At 37.9% G+C, this 22,554-nt stretch overlaps 1 protein-coding gene across 1 annotated transcript in view; it reads left to right on the forward strand.

Annotated features, from left to right (window-relative positions):
• Rnf17 (ring finger protein 17) overlaps positions 1-22,554 on the forward strand; it is a 120,323-nt gene that overhangs the window by 66,760 nt on the left and 31,009 nt on the right. The window contains exons 17-26 of the mRNA XM_006993462.4: positions 893-1,046; positions 3,212-3,327; positions 5,423-5,540; positions 8,458-8,575; positions 10,937-11,164; positions 11,998-12,148; positions 12,294-12,412; positions 14,188-14,278; positions 17,029-17,144; positions 21,034-21,317. Of these exons, the coding sequence (XP_006993524.2) occupies positions 893-1,046; positions 3,212-3,327; positions 5,423-5,540; positions 8,458-8,575; positions 10,937-11,164; positions 11,998-12,148; positions 12,294-12,412; positions 14,188-14,278; positions 17,029-17,144; positions 21,034-21,317 (1,495 nt within the window). The remainder of the gene's footprint in view (positions 1-892; positions 1,047-3,211; positions 3,328-5,422; positions 5,541-8,457; positions 8,576-10,936; positions 11,165-11,997; positions 12,149-12,293; positions 12,413-14,187; positions 14,279-17,028; positions 17,145-21,033; positions 21,318-22,554) is intronic.

Raw genomic sequence — 22,554 nt, forward strand, 5'->3', positions numbered from 1 at the left:
GGTGGGAGAGGCCAGAGGCTATGGCTCCTCCTGAATCTGGAATTTCAGGTGGTTGTGGGCCACCTGACATAGTTGCTGGAATTTGGGGCCTCCACAAGAGCAGCATGCACTCTTAACCAGTGAACCATCTCTCCAGCCCCCACCCTGGAAAAGTTATTCTTAAAAGAGGGCTGTGCTAGCTTATAGAGTTAGCCTATGAATTCCAGAGATAACTGCCAGAAACATTATATAATCTTGGATTGCATAATCATTCAGATCATTTAGAGAAAACTAAATATGAACTAGAAACATTAGTGGAAAGGAACATTTAATGAAGCAAACTGAGAATTGATGGAGAAATGCTGCTCACTAAATTATGCGTACAGTGAGCTGGAGAGATGTGCAGTGGTTAAGAGCCCTGGTGGGTTTTGTTTGTTTTTTAAGAGGACCAAGGTTCAGTTTCCAGCACCCACATGGTGGCTAATCTATAACAAACATTTATAATGCCAGTTCCAGGAGTATCTAATGCCCTCTTCTGGTTCCCATGGGCATCATGTATGCATGTGATGTACAGACATACACATAAAATAAAAATCTTTAAATTTTATGTACAGTATGACTTAGTTCTGCTAAAAACAAAAGTTCAGAGTTTATATGCATATATGCATGTACACAGACATGTCTAGTAAGTTACCTTGCTGAATGGAATTTTAGTTTTGTTATGTCTACATAGACTAATTTTATACTGATTCTGAAATAGTCTCAAAAATAAGTTACATAATACCTGATTGGTAGATTTATATCTAATGCCAGGTTTAGCGTTTATGAATTTCTGAGCAGTGCCTATAATAAAGTCAACATTTGAGTTTCCATTTTCTATGAAGCTACAGTGCCATATCCCTTTCTTCCTCAGATGGAGAACCTGGACTTTTTATCTCTTTTAAAGACAATTGAGGAATTCTATAAAGGTGAAGATGGAGAAAATCTGGAAATCCTTTGTCCTGTCCAGGATCAAGCCTGTGTAGCAAAATTTGAAGATGGAATTTGGTATCGTGCAAAAGTCATCGGTAGGAAAGTGCATATTGTTTCCACAAGGAAATGTTGTATGGCAGAGCTGGCATCATCTGAACTGTTAGAAAGTAAACCATGGAGGTGGTGTTATCTTTTCTTACCATGTGCTCTGTCATACGTCTTTAGAAGGCAATGGTAACTAACCTTAGGAGGTGACTCTCTGGCTACTGGAATTTGATTTACTTGATTAGGAATTAATCATCAGGAACTGACTAGAAAACCAGTAGATGATGCAGAGCAGCAAAAATCCATTCTTAAAAGTTGGCTGCCTCTACCTTCATCTGTTTCTTGCTATTTTCTTCTGTTTGCTTGCTTGCTTGTTTGTTAAGGTACAAATCTCTTAGCTTCTTTTCTGAATTACTATATTCCTCTTTCCTAGAGAATTGATTTATTATTTAATATTTTCTTTCTTTATGTACATTTTCTACATTCTCGAGTAATTGAATTTAGCTCACAAATAATAGAATTAGAGCCCGGCATGATGGCTCACACTAGCACTTAGCAGGCAGAAGCAAGGCAATCACTTCAAAGTCATCCTCAGCTAGACAGCAAGTTCAAGGCTAACCTGAACTATATGACTGTATATCATGTTTTAGAAACACCAGCAAGAACTACTGCAAAAAAAAAAAAAAAAGGTGGAATGAAAATCTATCTGTGACTCAGTAGGTCTGTCCTCCTGTACCTCTATAGCTTTACTGGATGCCACACTGAAGGCTGCACGTGGTACCTGGTTTGTTTGGTTTGCTTTGATTTTCTAGTGTCTGTTACATTTGTGGTCTCAGCTCCTCCTCATATACGGTTCTTTTGTAATTCTTGAAGCTGAGTGAGGGTTGTTTTTCTTTTATCTGACATTTCTTCTTAAAATCTTTATGCTTCTCTCAAGGCTCCAGTTATAGATATTATCTATTTATTTGTTACTGTGTGAGATGTTTTAGATCACTTTATAGCTCTTTTGTCCTCTCCTCTCTCCATGTTTGTATCACTATTTTAAAGTTCATATCTGTAGATTCTTTCATTGGTAAGCTGTAAAGTGAACTCTAATTCTAGGTTGATCATTATGACAGATTTTCACTTACATTATTTTCTTTTAATTTATATATTTTCCTAATACCTCAAAAACTTTCATATGATTAAGCTTTTAGGATAATCTTAGTTTTGATGTACTTTTAAACCATGGAAGCATTCTTCCATTTTTCCCCTAACTGGTAGTGCTTGGTCTCTAGGATTGCTACACATTTGTTTTTCTGAGACTTTATGTCATCTGGCAATGCACTTCATTGTTCCTCTGTATTAGAGACCCTGTTTCCTGTGTTTATAACTTCAATCTACCACTCTGTTTTAGTGCTTCCATGCTCCATTGCTTTACTCAGGAAAAAAAAAGAATAAAAAGTAAATAGGAGACTTCTCTACCTACTGGCTCTGTTCTCAAATATGATTGATAATTTGGGTAAAGAAAAAAACACTATTGGTTAAATTTCATACCATAGCCTTGTACAGCTTAAAACTACATCTCAATCAGTCTTGATGAAAAGTAAAAATCGCCAGGGGGTGGTGGCGCACGCCTTTAATCCCAGCACTCGGGAGGCAGAGCCAGGCGGATCTCTGTGAGTTCGAGGCCAGCCTGGGCTACCAAGTGAGTCCCAGGAAAGGCTCAAAGCTACACAGAGAAACCCTGTCTCGAAAAACCAAAAAAAAAAAAAAAGAAAGAAAGAAAGAAAAGAAAAGTAAAAATCATGGTGCTGGAAGAATTGAGACTTTTAGCCTGGGGTGCATTAGGAGACTGGGAAATATCTCCACCAGCTCAGCCATCATTAATGTTTGCACCATAGGACTAACCTCTATAGCATCATTTTGAATTCCAGTGCTAAGCCACCTCTTCTGCTTCTTCCAGACAGTAATACTGGATTGCTTCCTTTATTGTAGTGATGTGTTACTGCATTCATCTTTCAGCTTAAAAATGATGGCACAAGTTTCATAGGCCTAAATGGATGCTCAGGAAGTATAAAGTTTTGACCACCTATTTAGGGTGATTCCATACAAATCTGTTTAGCTTTATTCAAGTTTCTGCATAATTGAGCTTCCCAAAGTTTTCTTTAAAGTATAGGCCAGACTAACAGAGAGATGTGTAAGTTTGTGATTTCTAATTTCATAACTTTTAAAGGATTGCCTGGACATCGGGAAGTAGAAGTTAAATATGTGGACTTTGGTAATACTGCAAAAATAACTCTTAAAGATATGCGGAAAATAAAAGATGAGTTTCTGGACCCCCCAGAGAAGGTAATTTACCTGTTATGAACACTACAAGTAGGATATTAACCCAATATGAAATAGAAGTTCTTTGTATATCGAAATGCCATATAATGACTATTATTATCTATAAACAGTGTCTTATAAAAGAACTATAGATAAAGTGCTGCTTTATAGATAAAATACTCTTTAAGAAACACTGTGTTGCAAAGCAATGATGGCACACACCTTTAATCTCAGCGTTCAGGAAGCAGAGCCAGGCGGATCTCTGTGAGTTCGAGGCCAGCCTGGTCTACAGAGCAAGATCCAGGACAGGCACCAAAACTACAGAGAAACACTGTCTCAAAAAAACAAAAAAAAAAAAAAAAAAAGAAAGAAAGAGAAACACTGTGTGGAACAGAGCACTTGCTTAGCATGTACAAAGCCTTGGGTTCAGTCCCAAGCTCTTCAATATGTTGCCAAATAAATATAAACATTTAATATAATGTGTGTTTCAGTCATAAGAACCTACTGGTGTGCAACTTTTCATTCATCATTATGAGTTATCGTGTCATGTGCTAAGAGTTTGTTTCATGGCACATTGAGTGATAAAGCTCATCTTAGAAGGACTTTTACTGTTGTTGAATTTCTGTGTAAGTAGTCAAAGTCTACATTGGAAAGAGAAATGTGGTAGAATATATACAGTACTTAACTGTGATGATCTCTGCAGAGTAGGAGAAGGAGGCTTGCTTCTAATTTATATTTCTTTTTATGGAAATTTTTGCTAAGATGTCTTTTTAAAAAGATGTCACTTTATTCACTTTAAAAATGTATTATATCTTTATTTTTCTTTGCATGTATATGCACATAAACAGATATGTCATAGCACTCGTGTAGTTAAGAGATACAACTTGTGGAAATTGGTTCCCTCCTTCCATTATGTGGGCTCCAGGGACAGGACTCAGGTTTTCTGACTTGGGAGCTATACCCTTAACTGTGGAGCCATCTCACCAACACAGGCTGTCTTTTTTTTTTTAAATGGGAAGTATCATAAAAAGAAACTAAAAAATGAAGATAAGCAAAAAGAAGAGAATCACTCAAGAATATTCAATGGGTCTGGAGAGATGGCTCAGTTGTTAAGAGCACTGGCTGCTCTTTCAAGAACCATGTTTTGATTCCTAGCACCCACATGGCAGCTTACAGCCATCTGTAACTCCAGTTCCAGGACTTCTGTGGTCTCTCTGCCACCAGGAATGCAGGAATGCATGTGATACACAAACATGCATGAATACATGCATTGCATAAATAAATAAATATTTTACAGTATATTCAACTTTCTATCTACGTGTGGTGGCACATATCTTTAATCTCAGCATCCAAGAAGAAGATAAATCTCTATGAGTTCAAGACCAGCCTGGTCTACATACCAAATTCTGTATCAGCCAGAGTTACATGGTAAGACCCTGTCTCAAAAAACCAAAACAAAAATATTCAGTGTTTTTAATATATGTTTTTGTAGGATATATCTTTCACAATGTTTTGTTTTTGTTTTGAGAGAGAGTTTTACTGTCCTAACTGTATTACTCTGGCTGACTTGGAACTTGCCATGTAGACCAAGATGCTCACAAGAGATTTGCCTGCCTCTGCCTCCCAGGTTCTGGAATTAAAGACATGAGCTACCATGCCCAGCCATCTTTCACATTTTTAACAGTTCCAGAATGAATATAAATTGTCCTATATATACATATATATTATATGTCCTATAAATGTCTTATTTTTTAAATGAATGTTTAACATTCTTGTATATGAATTGTTGTAATAATTTCATTCAACCAAATAGTTAATTCCAATTATTTTTATTTATGAAGTTATTTTATAGGTACTTCACATTTTTCATGATTTCTAAATAGTTTGAATTAGAGAGGTTTTTTTTTTATTTTGAGGGTTTTACTTGATTTAGTTTAGGTCTTTATTTATATATTTATGTATTTGGAGCTCTGGAGTTAGAATCCAGGACCTCAAGCATGCTTTTCCAATGTTGTACCAACCAAGCTGTGTAAACACTAGCTTCCTATGCTTACATAAAACTTTGAAATAACTAGAAATTAAGTTTATATTCTTAATAGTGAAATTTTGTTTGGTACAGGCAATAAAATGTAAGCTGGCATATATTGAACCAATTAAAAGAACACAGTGGTCCAAAAAAGCTAAAGAAAAATTTGAAGAAAAGACTCAAGACAAATTTGTGACATGTTCTATTATTAGTAAGCTATTTCTATCTTTGTATATTATTATTATTATTACTATTATTTAAATAAGGTTAATGTTATATAACAGTGGTCATATCTGAGAATAAATTTAGTGTGCCTTCAGTAGTAATAATGAGAAATAAGATTCATTGAAAATTAGGATTAGAGGATTTTTATCTCCTGTAAGCCTTACAGTCAAAGCACATCAGGCAAAAACAAAACAAAACAAAACAAAACAAAAAAACCCTACCATGAAGACTCAAGTCATTATTATGACAGTGGTTTGCACCTCTAGTCTCTACTACTTGGAGGGTCGAGAATCACTGGGGCCAGGAACTTTAGGCCAGTCTCAGCAACATGGCCAGGTCCCGTTTAAAACAATAAAACCATCAAGTCATCTTCACTGTGGCCCTTTGCAAACCTAAAGCTGGAAATTAGCTTATTTATCTGCATTTACTGAGTCTACGGTTTAATCTTAAGCAAGTGAAGGGAGGCTGAACATGGTTGGTAAATAGCTTTTGTTTGCTTACTTGATTGCTTGTTTTTCTTCCTTTGATTTGTACCATGTGAATTCAGTTGTAGACTCTCTCCATATTTTGAAAAAAGTTACTCCAGTTTTACAAGTGATCAGGTATATAACTCTAGATGACCACTAGTCCACAGTTTTCTAATGTAAGTTCTGAAAGTCAAAAGTTGAATGACTGACTCTGATTTGAAATTGTTTGATGTGAGTGCTTTTATCTGGATTAGAGGGCCTTTATCTCCTTTACAGTAAACATATGGTCTACTTCAAGTAATGTGTGTGATCTGCTTGACCACACTCCATTATGGGTATTCATTGTATCCACTGTGTGTGCATTCTTCAGCTTGAAGAATTCTGAATCTCCAAACACATCTGGCCCTAAAGATTGTCAGTAAGAAGATGGGAATCTTAGATGGAAATACACACACGCACACACGCACACACGCACACACACACACACACACACACACACACACACACACACACACACATATGTTTGTATGCAATTTTTATCTTTTCCAAATAACAGAATCTAGCTGTGTTGGGTTCAGTGAGCCCTAGTATACAAAATACACAGGCTGTGTTTATTTAGAGATTTATAGTCACTTTTCAATTCTGTCACATTGTCATTAAGTGAACCCAACTATCATAAGAGGATTTTCCTGTTAGTAGTAAAGAAAGAGAAGCTGAGATGAACTGTGTAAGATTGGATAGCTTAAAAATGATGTAGTGTCCATGATAACTTTGTTAATACAAGAAATTATTTAAAAGAAATGATTCCGTTGAAGAGTAATATAATTATAGAAATTGCATCTTTAGTCTATAGACTAAAAATTTTACATCTAGCTTCTCTGAGATGAACAGAAAGTCCTCCTGGTCTTTGCACAAATTTCTCTGAGCTTCAAACAACTTTAGCCTGGATAGCTGCTGCTCAACATTTGAATATAAAACCTTTGGGTTTTAGTAACTTTCTTTAGTATTACTCCATGGAAATTGCAAGTCATTTCTTTATTTTTATTACATGTATGCAGGGGGTGAGGCACATGTGGGAGGTCAGGACAGCTTGCAAGAGTCAGTTCTCTCCTTCCACCATGAGTCCCCAGTGGCAGGAGGCACCTTTGCCCCCTCAACCATCGTGCCAGCCCTTGAATTGCTTTCTTGATTACTCTTTCTCAGTTTATCATTTGTATACCAGTGACAGCCAACACTAATTATACCATAGTTGTTAACTAGGATAATCTGATTTAAGGAATGCCAAAGGGTCCTGCACAACCCCAACCACTACCCCCCCATTTACTTGTGAACTGATAGAAGTGGGACTTAAGAAGTGGGACTTAGGATGAGTACTAATGAGAATGGCAGCTTTCCATTACTGCAGATTCCTAGCTCACAAAGCAGGAGTAAGTTTAATAGGAAGAAATCAGGGATGGCAATAAAGAATAACTATGAAACATTAGCCCTGCTGAATTTAAAGAACTTTGTAAGAAGTCTAGAACTATGGAAAGTAGGAGGGTCATATTATCAAGGCTCACCACTGCTTAGCCATCTGTTCCTAGACACTTTACATGATACATTAACAGAAATGATTTTTTATCTGTTGAAAAAAATTTTCTAATATGTACTCTCAAACTATATAATGTTACTGCTGGCAACTGGTTACCTTTTTATTTAGAATTATTCTGATTAGCAGCTACCAACTGCTGTTAATTTTGCAAAAGGTATAGTCATGTACTGATTCAGTATATATTTGAGGTGGTGTTTCCTAAAGAAAATTTTTGGTATTTATTCAGATACTTATTAAACTAATTCTTTGCTATATACTACTATTAAGAAGATAATTTTTACCCTTAATTAACTCTGTTTGCTGTAAGAAGTAGATACAAAACAAAAGCAATTTTCTCAAAGAAAAGTTAGATAATTTATCCTAAATAAATAAAAGTAACAGAAAAAAATACTAGTTATTTGAGAGTTCTAGATTATTGTTTTCAACTTTTTATTAACCTTAGAAATAGTCACTGGCCAAAGTTAATAAGTTAATTTTATTCACTTCTGTTTTTTTGTATTTCATAGAACAATATGAAAATACAATTTCTTTGAAAATATATTAATTTTTATTTCATGATTTTATTTTATAATTTTTATTTTATTAGTTTGAACTGTTTTTGGCTCCTTATAGAACAAATAGCACATGGTAAGCTAAAACAAAATTTATAGTACTTTATATATGCTGTATACCTGGGTATTTATTGACAATCCCTGTGGCTTCAAGATACTGCTCTAATTCCTAGGAAAACTGTAATGTTATTCAGCCAGAAATCGCTTCCAATTCTTAAAAGACAACTTTACTAATTTAGTGCACTTTGTAGAACATGCCTTTCTTTTCCCGAACTAATTTTAGTGGTTTTATAGAGATTCTGAAAAATAATGTGCTCTTGGTTGAGCTTTTTGATTCTCGGGCTCCTGGAGCAACTGCTATTAGTATTAACGACCAGCTCGTCAAAGAAGGCCTAGCGTCTTATGAAGCAGGGTAAGTAGTTAGAACAACATCACTTTAGTTTATAGATAATGCTTTAATCCCAAGAAGAGAAAGGAATTTCCCTGTTCCGGCATCAGCAAAGATGGTAGGGGGATAGTTGAAGTCATTAGTTTAGTGAGGAGTAAAGCAGCCTTCTTTTCACTCTACTTGGAGTGAAAAATCAAGAGAAGGGCTTCTTGGGATCAAGATTGCTTAGAAGACAAAGAGGCTAACATCTTACTTCCAGGTGGAATCTGCTCAAGCAACATCTTAGGTCTATTTAGGTAAGAAAATCAGGATGAGAAAAAGACCTAAGGATAGTGGTTGCATTCCCAATTTAAGAAATTTTTATTTTCCTGAGTTTGAAGGGTTCTGTTAGCTAGACCTAAGCATTATTGTCCAAAGCAAGGAGCAGCCAGTGGCTGAGGTGATCTCAGGAGCAGAAGGGTAGAGTGATGTTGATGGTGGGTGGGTGGCTTAAAGGTCAACTGACAGAGTTCTTCCACAATGGAGACATGCAAAGAGAATAGTCCTCCAGGGTCTTTAACATAACTGCTTGTATGTAGCCTTCAAGAAATCCACCATTTGAACACCTATTAGCATAAGCCAAGAGACAATACTCTCCAGCCAAGGCCTGCAGTGACTCTTACTAACAGTAATGGCCTATGGTCATGTTCCCCTTTCACTGTTAAGTCTCATATGTGGAATGGAAAGAAATGAAAGTAAACAAACTATATTGAAATTTTTCTTTTAAGTACTAGGTCCTTTTTTGGGAGGGGTCCATGTGTATGGGGCATACATGTATGCATGCATGCACTGATGTCCATGTGTGTAGGTGTGCATGCATGTGTACACATGGAAGCCAGAGATAAAATGCAGGTGTCGTTTCTCTGGAGCCATGTAAATTTTCTATGGGACATTATCTTTGATTGCTACATGGGGTTCACATATTATGGTAGGCTTGCTGGCCAGTGAGACTCGGATCCTCTTGTCTCTGTTTCCACAGTACTGGGATTACAAGCATATGCCACCATGCCTGTCCTTAATATAGGTTCTGGGAGTCAAACTGAGGTCCTCATACTTGTATGAAAAACACTCTACCAACTAAGCTGTCTCTTCAGCCCCAAAGCCAGGATTTCTTTAAGATGCACAGTTAAGTAAATTTTAACGGATAGTCATCTATCCATCAAGTTGTGCTCTGCCCTCCACATGTGTACTATGGCATGTGCATGCCTACACACATATAACGCACACACACAAATGTAAAACATAATTATAAGCCAGTAGCTATAGTGACTAAAGATAAAAATGTCTAGGTGTAAAAGGGAATTACACTGTGACAAAAACCCTTTCTTCTAAGATCAGGAATAAAAACTAAGGCAATTTCAGCCTCTCTGTTCAGCAGAGTACTGGAGTCATAGCAGAGCACTTACACACAAAAAAGAAAAGCATCCAACTTGGACAAGAAATATTTAAAATTGTTATTGTTCATAGGTAATTTGATCTTACATGTAAAAAACATTTAAAAGGTCTATAAACTATTATAATTAATAAATAAATTTAAGCAGATGATATTGAAAAAGAAAGAGTAGCTGCATTGAGTTCAGGTGGGAACTGACCACTATCCATTAGATTTAACAAAAGCCAAAACAAAACAACACAGCAACCACAAAACACCTGTTGGTGATCGTTGAACTAGATCTCAGCTTCTTGTGAAAGAAGGTTTTTTTTTCCCCATCTAGTTATCTGTGCTTAAAATATAATCTGTTAAACCAGGCAGTGGTGGCACACGCCTTTAATCCCAGCACTCGGGAGGCAGAGCCAGGCGGATCTCTGTGAGTTCGAGGCCAGCCTGGGCTACCAAGTGAGTTCCAGGAAAGGCACAAAGCTACACAGAGAAACCCTGTCTGGAAAAACCAAATATATATATATATATATATATATATATATATATATATATATATATATATATTCTGTTAAGTGTGAAATACTTGAGTTGTTTTGCTTTTAATGCATTCTAACAGGAATTACATTCCTGTTGACAAACTGATATTTTTACTGATTGATACTCTGTAGCCAAAGGTTGTTAAACTCAGAGTTATTTTCTTTGTGAGTACAGGATATTCATAGGAAGAACTGAAATTATGAATAAGGTTTTTAAAGTAGAAACTTGGGGTTTATCTTGATTTTTGTGTGTGCTTGCTTTGGTGTTGGCTAAGTACTCTTTTTAAAGAAAAATCAACTGAAGTAATTGCTATTGCTTTCAAAGTTTGGAAACAGAAAAATCATAGATGAAAGGTGTTCATCTCTAAAAATAAGCAAATATTAATATCTTACTGACTATTCTTTTTGCCAACTTCTGATATTTTTCAGATATACCCTCAAAGATAATTCTAAAAAGCATCTTGAAGTATGGGATCCTTCTCCTGAAGAAATCATTTCAAGTGAAATAAACAGCTTAAGTCCTCTATCTGTAAAATCTCTACCTAATGAGAATTTCCAGTCATTGTATAACAAGGAGTTGCCTGTGAACATATGTAATGTAATTTCTCCTGAGAAGATTTACGTTCAGTGGTTATTAACAGAAAATTTACTTACTAGGTATAATATATAATGAAAGCATTGCCTGTAGTTCTAGTTTTCTTATACTTTGCTTTAAATATCTAGGTGCCATAGTCTTTAATTTTTGAAAGTCATGAGATTATTTCAACTAAATTTTCTCTAAACTCTTCAAAAAAGCACAACATCTCTTTTGGCTGTTATCATACTAGAATTTATGCCATAGTCCTTACTAAGCACCTTACTTTATGACAGCCTCTATTGTTGAGGATTGTGGCAACCACATGGGCAATTCTTTGTTGACATAAGGCTTAAATTATAGTAAAGAGAGATGATGAACAAATAAAACTTAGTGTAGGGGATGATAAGAGAAAAATAAAGCATTTGAGAAGGAGAATGGTTTTAAGATGTTTGAGGAAGACCTCACAGGCACAGTGGCTTTTCAAATGTGTCTTAAGCTGGACACTCAGGAGGCAGAGCCAGTCAGATCTCTGTGAGTTCAAGGTCAGCCTGGAAAGCACAGTGAGTTCCAGGTCAACCATAGCTACATAGTGAGACCCTGTCTCAAACAAATAAAAATTAAAACTTTGAGCTGTACAAAAAATAGTGTATATCTGTGGGGAAGCTCCCATTCTAAACTGTTATCAATGTGTCTAGAAGCAGGCAGGAGAGCATCAGCCCAGGCTTGTGTCTGATGAACCTTTATCTCAAGCAGAGCGAAGAAATAGTTCAAAAGTGGACATGTTTTATACCATCAAAGAACATTGCATCCAGCTTGGCCAGAGTGCAATGACCAAAGGGTTTTGGTAGAAAATATCTTGTCAGAGAATTAGATAGGAAATTATCTGAAATTAAAACATTTTGTATCCCTACAGTTTGGAAGAGAAGATGACAGCTGCCTATGAGGACTCTGAATGGAGACCTGTTAGGTGGGAACGTGATATGTACTGTGCTGTTAAGGTCCCAGCTAAAAGTCAGTGGAGAAGAGGCCAGATTATCAGAGTGGTTACAGACACATTAGTGGAGGTAAATGCAGAGTTAAACATAATCATGAAAGTACATTTTAATTTGTTCTGTGATTACTTATTTCAGTTTTTATTATGCTTTGCAATTTGAAAAAAAATTCTTGAAATGTTGCCTTTCCCTAAATTTAAGTTTACTGTTCTCATAGGTCTTGCTATATGATGTGGGTGTTGAACTAGTAGTGAATATTCACTCTTTAAGAGAACTTCAAGAAAATCTAAAGACAATGGGAAGATTATCTTTGGAATGTTCACTCGTTGATATAAGGTAGTTTTTAGCTAAGTAATTTTCTCATTATTGTATATTATCATTTTAAATATTTTAGCATGGTTTCTTGTCAGTTTTAATTAATACATTCTGAAGCTTTCATACAATCTCATTAAGGGACTTTTGAGATGGGGGTTGAGACAAGATCGTTCTGTGTCAGTGGTTCTCAACCTGTGGGTTGTGAACAGGGGTCATATATCAGATACCCTGCATATCAGATATTTACATTACAATTCATAACAGTAGCAAAATTACAGGTATGAAGTAGCAATGAAATAATTCTATGGTTGGGGGTCACCAAAACATAAGGAACTAACTGTATTAAGTGGTCGCAGCTTTAGGAAGGTTGAGAACCACGTACTATGTAGAACTGGAACTCCCTCTGTAGACCAGGCTGGCCTCAAACTCACCGAGATCACCTGCCTCTGCCTCCTGAGTTCTGGAATTAAATGTGTGTGCCACCGCACCTGGACTCATTAAGGGTTTTAAGAAGAGGGAATAATAAATGTTTGAGACTATAAATTTAATAGCATTAAAGAAATAGAGGGAGGCTAAAGAGAATTCAAACTTTTGAGAATTAAAAGCTTTGAGGAAGAATAAAAGCAGATGGAAATAAAATATGTTTCATAAGTTTCCAGTTATACAGGAAGATAAAGGTGTAAATTGGTTAATAGTAGTAGATGGTATGAAAGACCAACAGAAAATAGAATCAGAAAACTGAAAAATCAACCGAGTGTGATGTCCTTGCCTGTAATTCTAGCATTCAGGAGACTGAGGCAAGAGGATCATAAGTTTAGAAAACAACTACATAGTGAGACCTGCATCCAAAAAAGGAGGAGGAGAGAAGGCAGAGTTAGTTCAGAATAAAAAAAAAAAAAGTGGAGTTTGAAAAGATGTCACTTTGCAACCCACGAATTAGAAGTAAATATCAGAAATGTGGGCTAAGCTAGGAGAAGTAGAAAAGCACATCTGACTGTGGAGACAGCTCGGTGGGTGGAGGCCCTTGGCCACTAACCCTGATGAGTCCAATCTCCAGGACCACCCAAGTTGTCCTCTGACCTCCACATTTGTAGTATGGCATTTTTGGATGGACACACACATATACAGAGTATAATTTTTTTAAAAAAGAATTAAGGATAATTCTAATTTTGAAAAAAATCTGAAGAATCCAAAAGAAAAAAGATCTCTAACACCCAAGAAGAGTCAGCATAAGCTTAGACATCTCAAAGGAAAAAGTTGATAACAGTACAAGAAAAAAAAACTGTAATTCATGAAAGAATGTTTAGAACTATGTATCAAGAAAGTGCATGGCTTATCCAAGAAAATCAACTCAGAATAGTCAACTCTCAGAGATAATTTAGTAAAGTTGGTTTACAAGAGAAAGAAAATCCTAATGTGATCACTAGTGCTTTATAATAAAAATAATTAAGTGACATAATTAAATACTTAGGAGGGAAGCTATAGGTTTTATATCCAGCCAAACTTCAGTGTACAGATACACATACACACACACACACACACACACACACACACACACACACACGATACATATTTATAGTATAGAGATAGATTTACATATATATGAGCTCATGTAGAAAGGTTATAAAGGCTATGAAAATGGGAAAGAAAATTAAGAAAATAGCATAAGTCCATATTTACATTGGTTTCTCACTATGTGTGAGGGTCCAGACTGTGTCTGTACTCATATGATTTCTAACTATTTCAGTACTCTGTAATACTCATTGTAATACAAATAGTCATTACTTTTGCTTCAGACCGACTGGTGGAAGTGACAAGTGGACAGCAACAGCTTGTGACTGTCTGTCACTGTACCTAACTGGAGCTATAGCAACCATAATCTTACAGGTAGGTAGATGTCCTGTCTGGTTTATGTCAGCTTGACACAATCTTCTGAAAGGAAGGAGCCTCAATTGAGAAAGGGGCATTTTCTTCATTAATTATTGATGGGGGGTGGGTTAGCCCACTGTGGGTGGTGCCTCTCCTGGGCTGGTAACCTGGATCCTATTAAAAAAACAAGCCAAGCAAGCCATGAGGAGCAAGCCAGTCAGCAGCACTCCTCCATGGCCTCTGCATCAGGTCCTGTCACCAGGTTCCTGCCCAGTTTGAATCCTTGTCTTGACTTCCTTTAGTGATGAACAGTGATATGGAAGTGTAAGCCAAATCTCACTTCCCCCCTCCCGCTCCCAAGTTGCTTTGGTTATGGTGTTTCATCCCAGCAGTAACCCTAACTAAGATACAAGGTAAACAGTTATAACAGATACATATTTATTATTTCATTGAAGTTGTCGTCTAGTCTATTTTCTTGCTAAGATAACAGCAAAATGTTTGGAATATATTTCCAAACTATGCTGATCTTGTGTTAAGGTATTATACCTGTACATAATAACTCTGTGGCATGGTGACATACAGTAATAATCCAAGAACTCGGGAGGTAGGAGGAGGATCAAGGGTTAAAGGCCTAGCAGGGCGTGTTAGTACACTACTTTAATCACAGAACTCAAGAGGCAGAGAAATCTCTGTGAGCTGGAGGACAGCCTGGTCTACACAGCAAATTCTAGGCCAGCCAAGATTCTGTCTTAGAAATGAGAGAGAGAGAGAGAGAGAGAGAGAGAGAGAGAGAGAGAGAGAGAGAGAGAGAAGAGAAATAACTGATATAGATGCATGTATACATATATATGTGTGTATATTTATTAAATTACACACACACACTCATGTGGAAGCACAAGCCATGGCTCATATGTAGAGGTCAGAGTACAACTTATTGTGCTTGGTTCTCCTTCTAGCTTGTGGATCCTGGGTATTTGAACTCAGGTCATCAGGCTTGTCAGTAAGCAGCTTTACCTGCTCAGCTAGCTTGCCCACCTAGAAAAACTGAAATAAGTAAATGAGTTAAATAGATCTCCACACGTGTTCATGTGGCTGAATCACAGTATTTCTAAAGTCATGTGCTTGAGTTGAAATTTTGTATGTTAGAAGATAACATATAAACTAAACTATCTTTCTCAAGTCTTCAGAAAATTAAGCTCAGGCTGGAGAGATGCACTGGCTGCTCTTCCAGAGGACCTAGGTTCAATTCCCAGCACCCACATGGCAGCTCACAGTTATCTGTAACTACAGTTCCTGGGGATCCACCCTCACAGACAAAATGCACACACCAATGCACATGAAATAAAATTAAATGTATTTTTTAAATTTTTTAAATTTTACAGACCATCCCCAACCCCCCTTCCTTCCCCTTCTGCCTTCCCCCACACCTCACTCCTATCCCATTCCCCATCCACTCCTCCTCAGAGCGGGTAAGTCTGGCATACCAAGTTGAGGCAGGACCAAGCCCCTCCCCTTGCATCAAGACTGAGCAAGGTATCCCTCCATAGGGAATGGGCTCCAAAGGCCAGTTCATGTACCTGGTATAAATTCTGGTTCCACTGCCAGGGATCCCACAAACAGATCAAGCCTCAAAACTGTCACCCACATTCAGAGAGCCTGGTTCAGTCCCATTCAGGTTCCCCAGCTGTCAGTAAATAAATGTATTTTTTAAAAAAAGAAAGAAAAAGAAATTAAGCTTCTAAGTCTAGAAGAACTGATAGAATGTGCATGTTTGTGGGTGTGGATTTGAGAAGGTGTCTTCATAAGAAAGTGTTGTAGTCTCCTCTGTTTCTGTTCTACCTCATTGAATTTTCTCATGTAACTCATTTTCCATATCACCTTTTTTACATATGCTTTCTTTTATACCTTTTCCAGTGAAGTAGAACATTGTAGTAACTTCTTTTGTGTTTTGTAGGAAAGTAAAGCACACATTGGAAATTTTCCAGAGTTGAAGGGTGTAGCTAGAGTTTTTCTGGTCCTGCCTGGCCCAGGGTCAGGACAAATCTCTCACACCCACCAGTCCTGCAGCTGCTCAGACCCAACCAAGTAAACACACAGAGACTTACATTATTTACAAACTGTATGGCTGTGGCAGGCTTCTTGCTAACTGTTCTTAAATATCTTAAATCAACCCATTTCTATTAGTCTATACTTTGCCACGTGGCTCATCGCTTACCGGTACCTTACATCTTGCTTGTCATGGCGTCGGCTGGCATTGTCTCCCTGCCTCAGCCTTCCACTTCCCAGAATTCTCCTCTCTCCTTGTCCCACCTATACTTCCTGCCTGGCTACTGGCCAATCATTGTTTTATTTATTAACCAATCAGAGCAACACATTTAACATACAGAACATCCCACAGCAGAAGGGAATAGAGATGCATGCTAACTGGTGATACTCCTCTCACCTCAGGGAGGAAGAACTTTGTTCCAGTTCACTTGATTGGAGTTTTTGGTGGCAACAGTTTTTTTTGTTTTGTTCTTGGTATATTTTACCTTGGTAATGAGGTCTTCCTAATTCATTCCCAAAACACATACCTGAAAAGAGATACAATATAAAAAATTTAAATGCTTTTCTGTCAGTATTGACTCCCTTCCATGATGTTTCCCTTATATATTTAGATGTCAAAATAAAGTTAGCTGGGATTGTTTCTTGCATAGAAAATGTAGAAGAAATTCTTTTGAAAAATACTGCTTGTGAGATTTCACTTTTTGTCTAATAAATCTCTTCAGGAAAACAGTACAACATGGCCATTACCTGTGAAAATTTTCTGCCGAGATGAAAAAGGAGAACGTGTTGATGTTTCTAAGTACTTGATTAAAAAAGGTTTGGCTTTGAGAGAAAGAAGGTACAGACTTTTGAGTAACTTTTTGACGTCAATTTCTAGTGATGCTTCATAATTACCTGTGCAATCTTCTGTGGGTGTTTTCAAACCAGAACTGCATCCTATTTGTTCTTAAAGATGATTTGTAATCCAACTCCTAATGAGCTACCCCAGAAATAGATTGCTTGTTTCTTTATTCATGTCAGTAAGCTCTTAAAAACTGAAAACCAGCCTATTATGTACTGGCTTTCAAGGATACATGTGGGCTTCTCGAGAAAGCTACATCACTGGGGTCTTGGAGACCTAGTTTTACGAGCATGTTAACACAGGGAGGATTACTCATCATTTAAGGTGGGAGAAAAGCAGAGAATCTGAGTGGGAGGGTTCCCAGAATAGGGCTTATTCCCTTTTTGTTCCTATGTGTGGTTTTCACATGTGCCATGGCATCCGATCCATGATGGTGGAAATCCACAATTGTGGAAGCTGATGGTGTGGAGCAAAGAGTAGTTATTAATTGTCTCTAACAGCCATACTGGTTCCAACTGGTTTGGACAGATTTGTCTTTGCTGTGTGAGTGCTTGTTAAGGAGCTTTGGTTAGGGTGAAAGAGATAGCTAGCATGAACATCATGGCAAGACATAAAGAAGGGAGGAAGAGAGAAAGGACAGAGTGAGAGCATGGAGACCTCCTTGAGCTGGAGTGATGGCTCAGTAGTTAAGAGTATAGGCTGCTCCTGAAGAGGACCTGGGTTCAGTCCCAAACATCCACACAGTGACTCACAACCATCTGTAACTCCAATTCTAGAAGATCAGAAGCCCTCTTCTGGCCTCTGAAGGCACAGATGTACATGTAGGCAAAACACCCATACACATAAAATAAAAATAAGTATTTAAAAAACAATCTTAATATTATAAATCATAGTAACATTAACAAATTAATTTGCTACCCTGTTAAAAGAGGGTTATTTCCAAGTTACATTTGTAGCAAAAGCTGGATGGAGGTTGTTGAACAACTTTGAACAATAAATTATCTAGTTACCAAAAAAGGCAGAAACATTTTGTATGTTAATCCTGGAGTTGCTTATTTTTCAAATCTTCAAAACAACTTTTGTGAGTAAAACCATTACATTTAAATGAAAACTCTAGAGGCTGAACTTTGACACAGAAAAAGATATTTTACAAAAAGAAATATTTCAATATTTCAATATTGGAAGAGTGGGGTGTTAAATTTAATGTAAAACCTGTATATGTGTGTATATACTCATGCATTCGTACCTATATTATTTACATGTCTTAAAATGAAGCATAAGTGTCATGAGTTGATAAGTAACTTATAGACCTTATTATCTGAATTAATCTTTTTTTTCAACATAAAATAACAGGACACAAATTACATAAAATGGATTAGGTAAAACCCTTAGAAAAACATGACAGCTGACCAGCACAGGACAACACTGAAGGAATGTTTCTTCCTTATGAAGGCTTAAAGAAGTGGATAGGGGAGTTTTTCTGAGAGGGATCTAGGAGTTGCACCTGCTGCTTGACTGAGAGTTGCAATAGGGCAGGCAACAAAAAGAGAGCGGGCGGGGTTGGAGCTTTGTGTAGCTTCTCAGAAGGAAGGAAAAGGGGTGTGAGTGGAGGCAGCTGATAGGCTAGAGAAAATATTTAGAAGTCTATATTGAACCTAGACTAGTTTGTTTGTTTGTTTGTTTGTTGAGACAGGGTTTTTCTCTGTAGCCTAGCCTGGAATTCACTATATAGACTAGGCTGGCCTAGAAGTCATAGAAAGCTGGATTAAAGCATGCATCACCTTCCTGGCTCATAGATTAACTTGTTAAAAAACTGTAACACAGTGAGGGTCAGGTACAGGCAGACACTGAGGAATCTGGAACTCTGTTCTAGTCTGACTATTACAGGGAGTGAAACTTGGTTTCACCTTAGGCATGAATCACCAAGAGAAGGGGCCGACTCACCATTATGGAAAGGCTAAGCATTTGTAAGTAAAAGCTGACATATTTTCCCCTGGGAGAAGCAGTGACTGCTTTCAAGGAATGCAGCTCTGGAGGCAGGTCTCCTGAAGACTTAAAGATAGTCACATCCTCTTGAGCAGCAGCAATGGTTTTTTAAAGAAGCCATATGACAGCAGTTAACTCTGTAGCTCATACACGATTGAGCCCATATGATAATGAGTATTCAGAGATGGGTAATTCCTGGGGGGCGCTCACCAACCTAAGACAGAGCGCCTGTGTGGCCTGGGCAGGCGTCTCCATGACAGGTAAGGTTACCTGCTGATGTCCCACACAACCTAAGTCAGAAGCTCATTTTTTAGTAAAAGGGGGACCTGTAGGGTCCTGGCCCCCGTTTTGGGTAACTGTTGCCTTGCTTGCTGACCTTGACCTTGATATCCTCCCTATGCTAATTCCCTGCCAGGTTCCACCCTCCTGAATGCTTAAGGGAAGTTCCTTGTCTGTGTATCCTGCATAATGGGTGTTAACAGCTTAGATGCAAGATTGTAAAACATCTGTAGCGAACGGGGTTCTCCCATTGTGCTGTAAGCCTGTATTTAAGACCTCTTCCCTCCTTCAATAAACAGCATTCGGCATTAAATTTAAAAAAAAAAAGATTTATGTAAAAAAAAGAAGAAGCCATATGAGGCCCTGAATGTTCACTTCACATCTTGGATTTTACCTGCAGAGGAGATAACAACAGATATATAGATGCAGATAAAATAGATATAGGAACAGCTAGGTAGAGATGCAGATACATATAGATACAAATGGATACAGATATAGATACAAATATGTTCAGATATATGTTTTTCTTGAGAACTCAAATGTAACTTTTTTGATTTTAGGATTGCCTGTATATCAATCAGGGTAGCAGGGAGGAGACCAAAAGATGAACAGAGAGGTTCAAGTAGGTTGGCAAGAGAGTTGTAGCCCAATTTAGGTTTAGGAAGAGCTCAGCAGTCCTAAGACAGAATGAAGTTCACCAAAGTGGAGATTGTGGGCGCAGATAGCCTAAAAGATAGAGCTATACGTTAAAGTTAGCTTTCAATAAAAGAGTAGAAGAAATAGCCGCCCTGGATAGCATGGGAGGGGAGAGAGAAGACACAAACACTAGCACATACAGAGCTTCCAAGAACATGTCTTACTTTTACAACTTTCCCCAGGAATGGGTGCCTGTCTTAGAGTTTCTATTGCTGTGATGCACAGATGAAACATCGTGACCAAGTTGGGGAGGAAAGGGTTCATTCAGCTTACACTTCCACATCACAGTTCATCATCAAAGGAAGTCAGGACAGGAACTCAAACAGGGCAGGAACCTGGAGGCAGGAGCTGATGCAGAGACCATGAAGGAGTACTGCTTACTGGCTTGTTCTCCACGGCTTATTCAGCCTGCTTTTTTATAGAACCTAAGACTGCCTGCCCAGGGATAGCACCACCCACAATGGGCTGGACCCTCCCCCATCAATCACTAATTAAGAAAATGATGTACAGGCTAGCCTACAGCCCTTTCATGGGAGACATTTTCGTAGTTGAGGTTCCCTCCTCTCAGATGACTTTAGCTTGTGTCAAGTTGACATAAAGCTATGCAACACAGTGTCAAAGAAGCAGGTTGCTTATAGTTTCCAGTTTCTTCTAGAGAAGTAGATGCCAGGGGAGGCATGGTCTGTTTTTCCAGAGAGCGATCTAACAGTTGTATGATGCTGTCTAGAGCCACCAAGCCATCTTCCTCTTTTCTTTTCCTCCTGTGACTGTCTAGCCCACTTCATGAAAAACTGGTTCGTACTGGACTAGAACAAAGGTTTTAGTTAAATGTTAGCATATGTTTGAATGATTCTTTTCATATTTTTGTCTACAGAGTTTTATCTTTGCTCCCATTTAGATATGGTTTTTGTTTTGTTTGTTACAGAATTAGTAAATCAAATAATAGCCATTCATCTGAGAAGTCTTTGGAAATCTCCCTGAAAGAAGATTCAGTAGTTACTAAGTGCTTAAAAATTAACTTTGACAGTAACAAGAAAATTGCTGATAAAACCAATGAACACAAAGTACCTGATTCAAAGGAGAAAAAATCAGAAACTAGAACCACCAGATGCTATAAACCACCAGCTATTCCTAATACAAATGCATTTGAGGCAGTGGTGAGCTGCATTGGTGATGATGGAACTATATTTGTAGTGCCTAAATTATCAGGTAAGGTCTTTTATGCTATAAAGTTTTCTTCAGTAACTCTGGATCTAGTAGCCCAAGTTTTCTAGTATGATAGAAAAAAAACTGGAAATCTTTTTGGGGAGATTTACCCTCTCTGAAACTCATTTTCAAGAGGCTATGAGAAGGATTAGATGATCTCACCCAGTGCATGCAGAGTGCTTTCAACAATGCCTAGCTAACCTATTTGAGGGTTTTGTTGTTGTTGTTGTTGTTGTTTTAAATAATAAATTATTTCAACATACTGTTATCAGAGCTCCCCAGCCAGAGGACTGTCTGTGGGTCCCAATGTTTGTCTACATTATGGAGAAATCCAAGCTGGAGAGATAGCTCAGTGGTTAAGAGTACATAACACTCTTGCAGATGCCCCAAGTTTAGGCCCCAGCACCCAAGTTGGGTGGCTCAGAACTGCCTATAACTCCAGCTCCAGAGTATCCAACACTGACCTTCTGAAGGTCTTCTGACCTTCTTAGATATCCACACTTAATGCACATGCATCCACATAGACATGCTTGTATACATGTAATTAAAAAATAAATCTTAAAAAAAGAGCAAAAGAATGAGCTAGAGAGGTGGCTCAGTAGTTAAGGGCAAGTGGGTATTTTTGTGATCAGCAGAGTGGGGGTCTTTATGCTGAGGCGGGCTTTCCATGACTAGATGCACTTTGCCCCCATCAAATGACCATCGGAGCAGAGAAACCAGCATTACAAGGTTTCTGTGAGCCGGGCAGTGGTGACGTATGCCTTTAATCCCAGCACTCAGGAGGCAGAGGCAGGCAGATCTCTGTGAGTTCAAGGCCAGCCTGGTCTACAGAGCTAGTCCAGGATAGGCTCCAAAGCTACAGAGAAACCCTATCTCGAAAGAAAAACAACAACAAGGTTTCTGTGTAATGCTGAGTTTTGGTTTCTGTTAACCTGATAAGAATCTTCTATTTACCTGATAAGAATCTGCCTGGATTGGGCCTGGGCCCTCTTCTTAGGACACTGTCAACAGCACTGCCATTCGTGGCTCACTTTGTGACCTAATAGCAGGTACCACAGGAGTTTGAACCTAAAAATGACCTTCAAAGAGAATATTAAGGGAAAGCTTTTCTTCTACAGCCTGTCAGCATGGATAAGGGTGTGTGTGTGTCTGTCTGTCAGTCAGCCTGCCAGTCTACATGTCTGCATCTGCATGAACAGACAGACATGTATCAGATCCCCTGAAGCTGAAGTTACAGATG

The sequence above is a fragment of the Peromyscus maniculatus genome, chromosome 9 (assembly GCF_049852395.1).
Source record: "Peromyscus maniculatus bairdii isolate BWxNUB_F1_BW_parent chromosome 9, HU_Pman_BW_mat_3.1, whole genome shotgun sequence".
NCBI classification, from domain to species: Eukaryota; Metazoa; Chordata; class Mammalia; order Rodentia; family Cricetidae; genus Peromyscus; species Peromyscus maniculatus.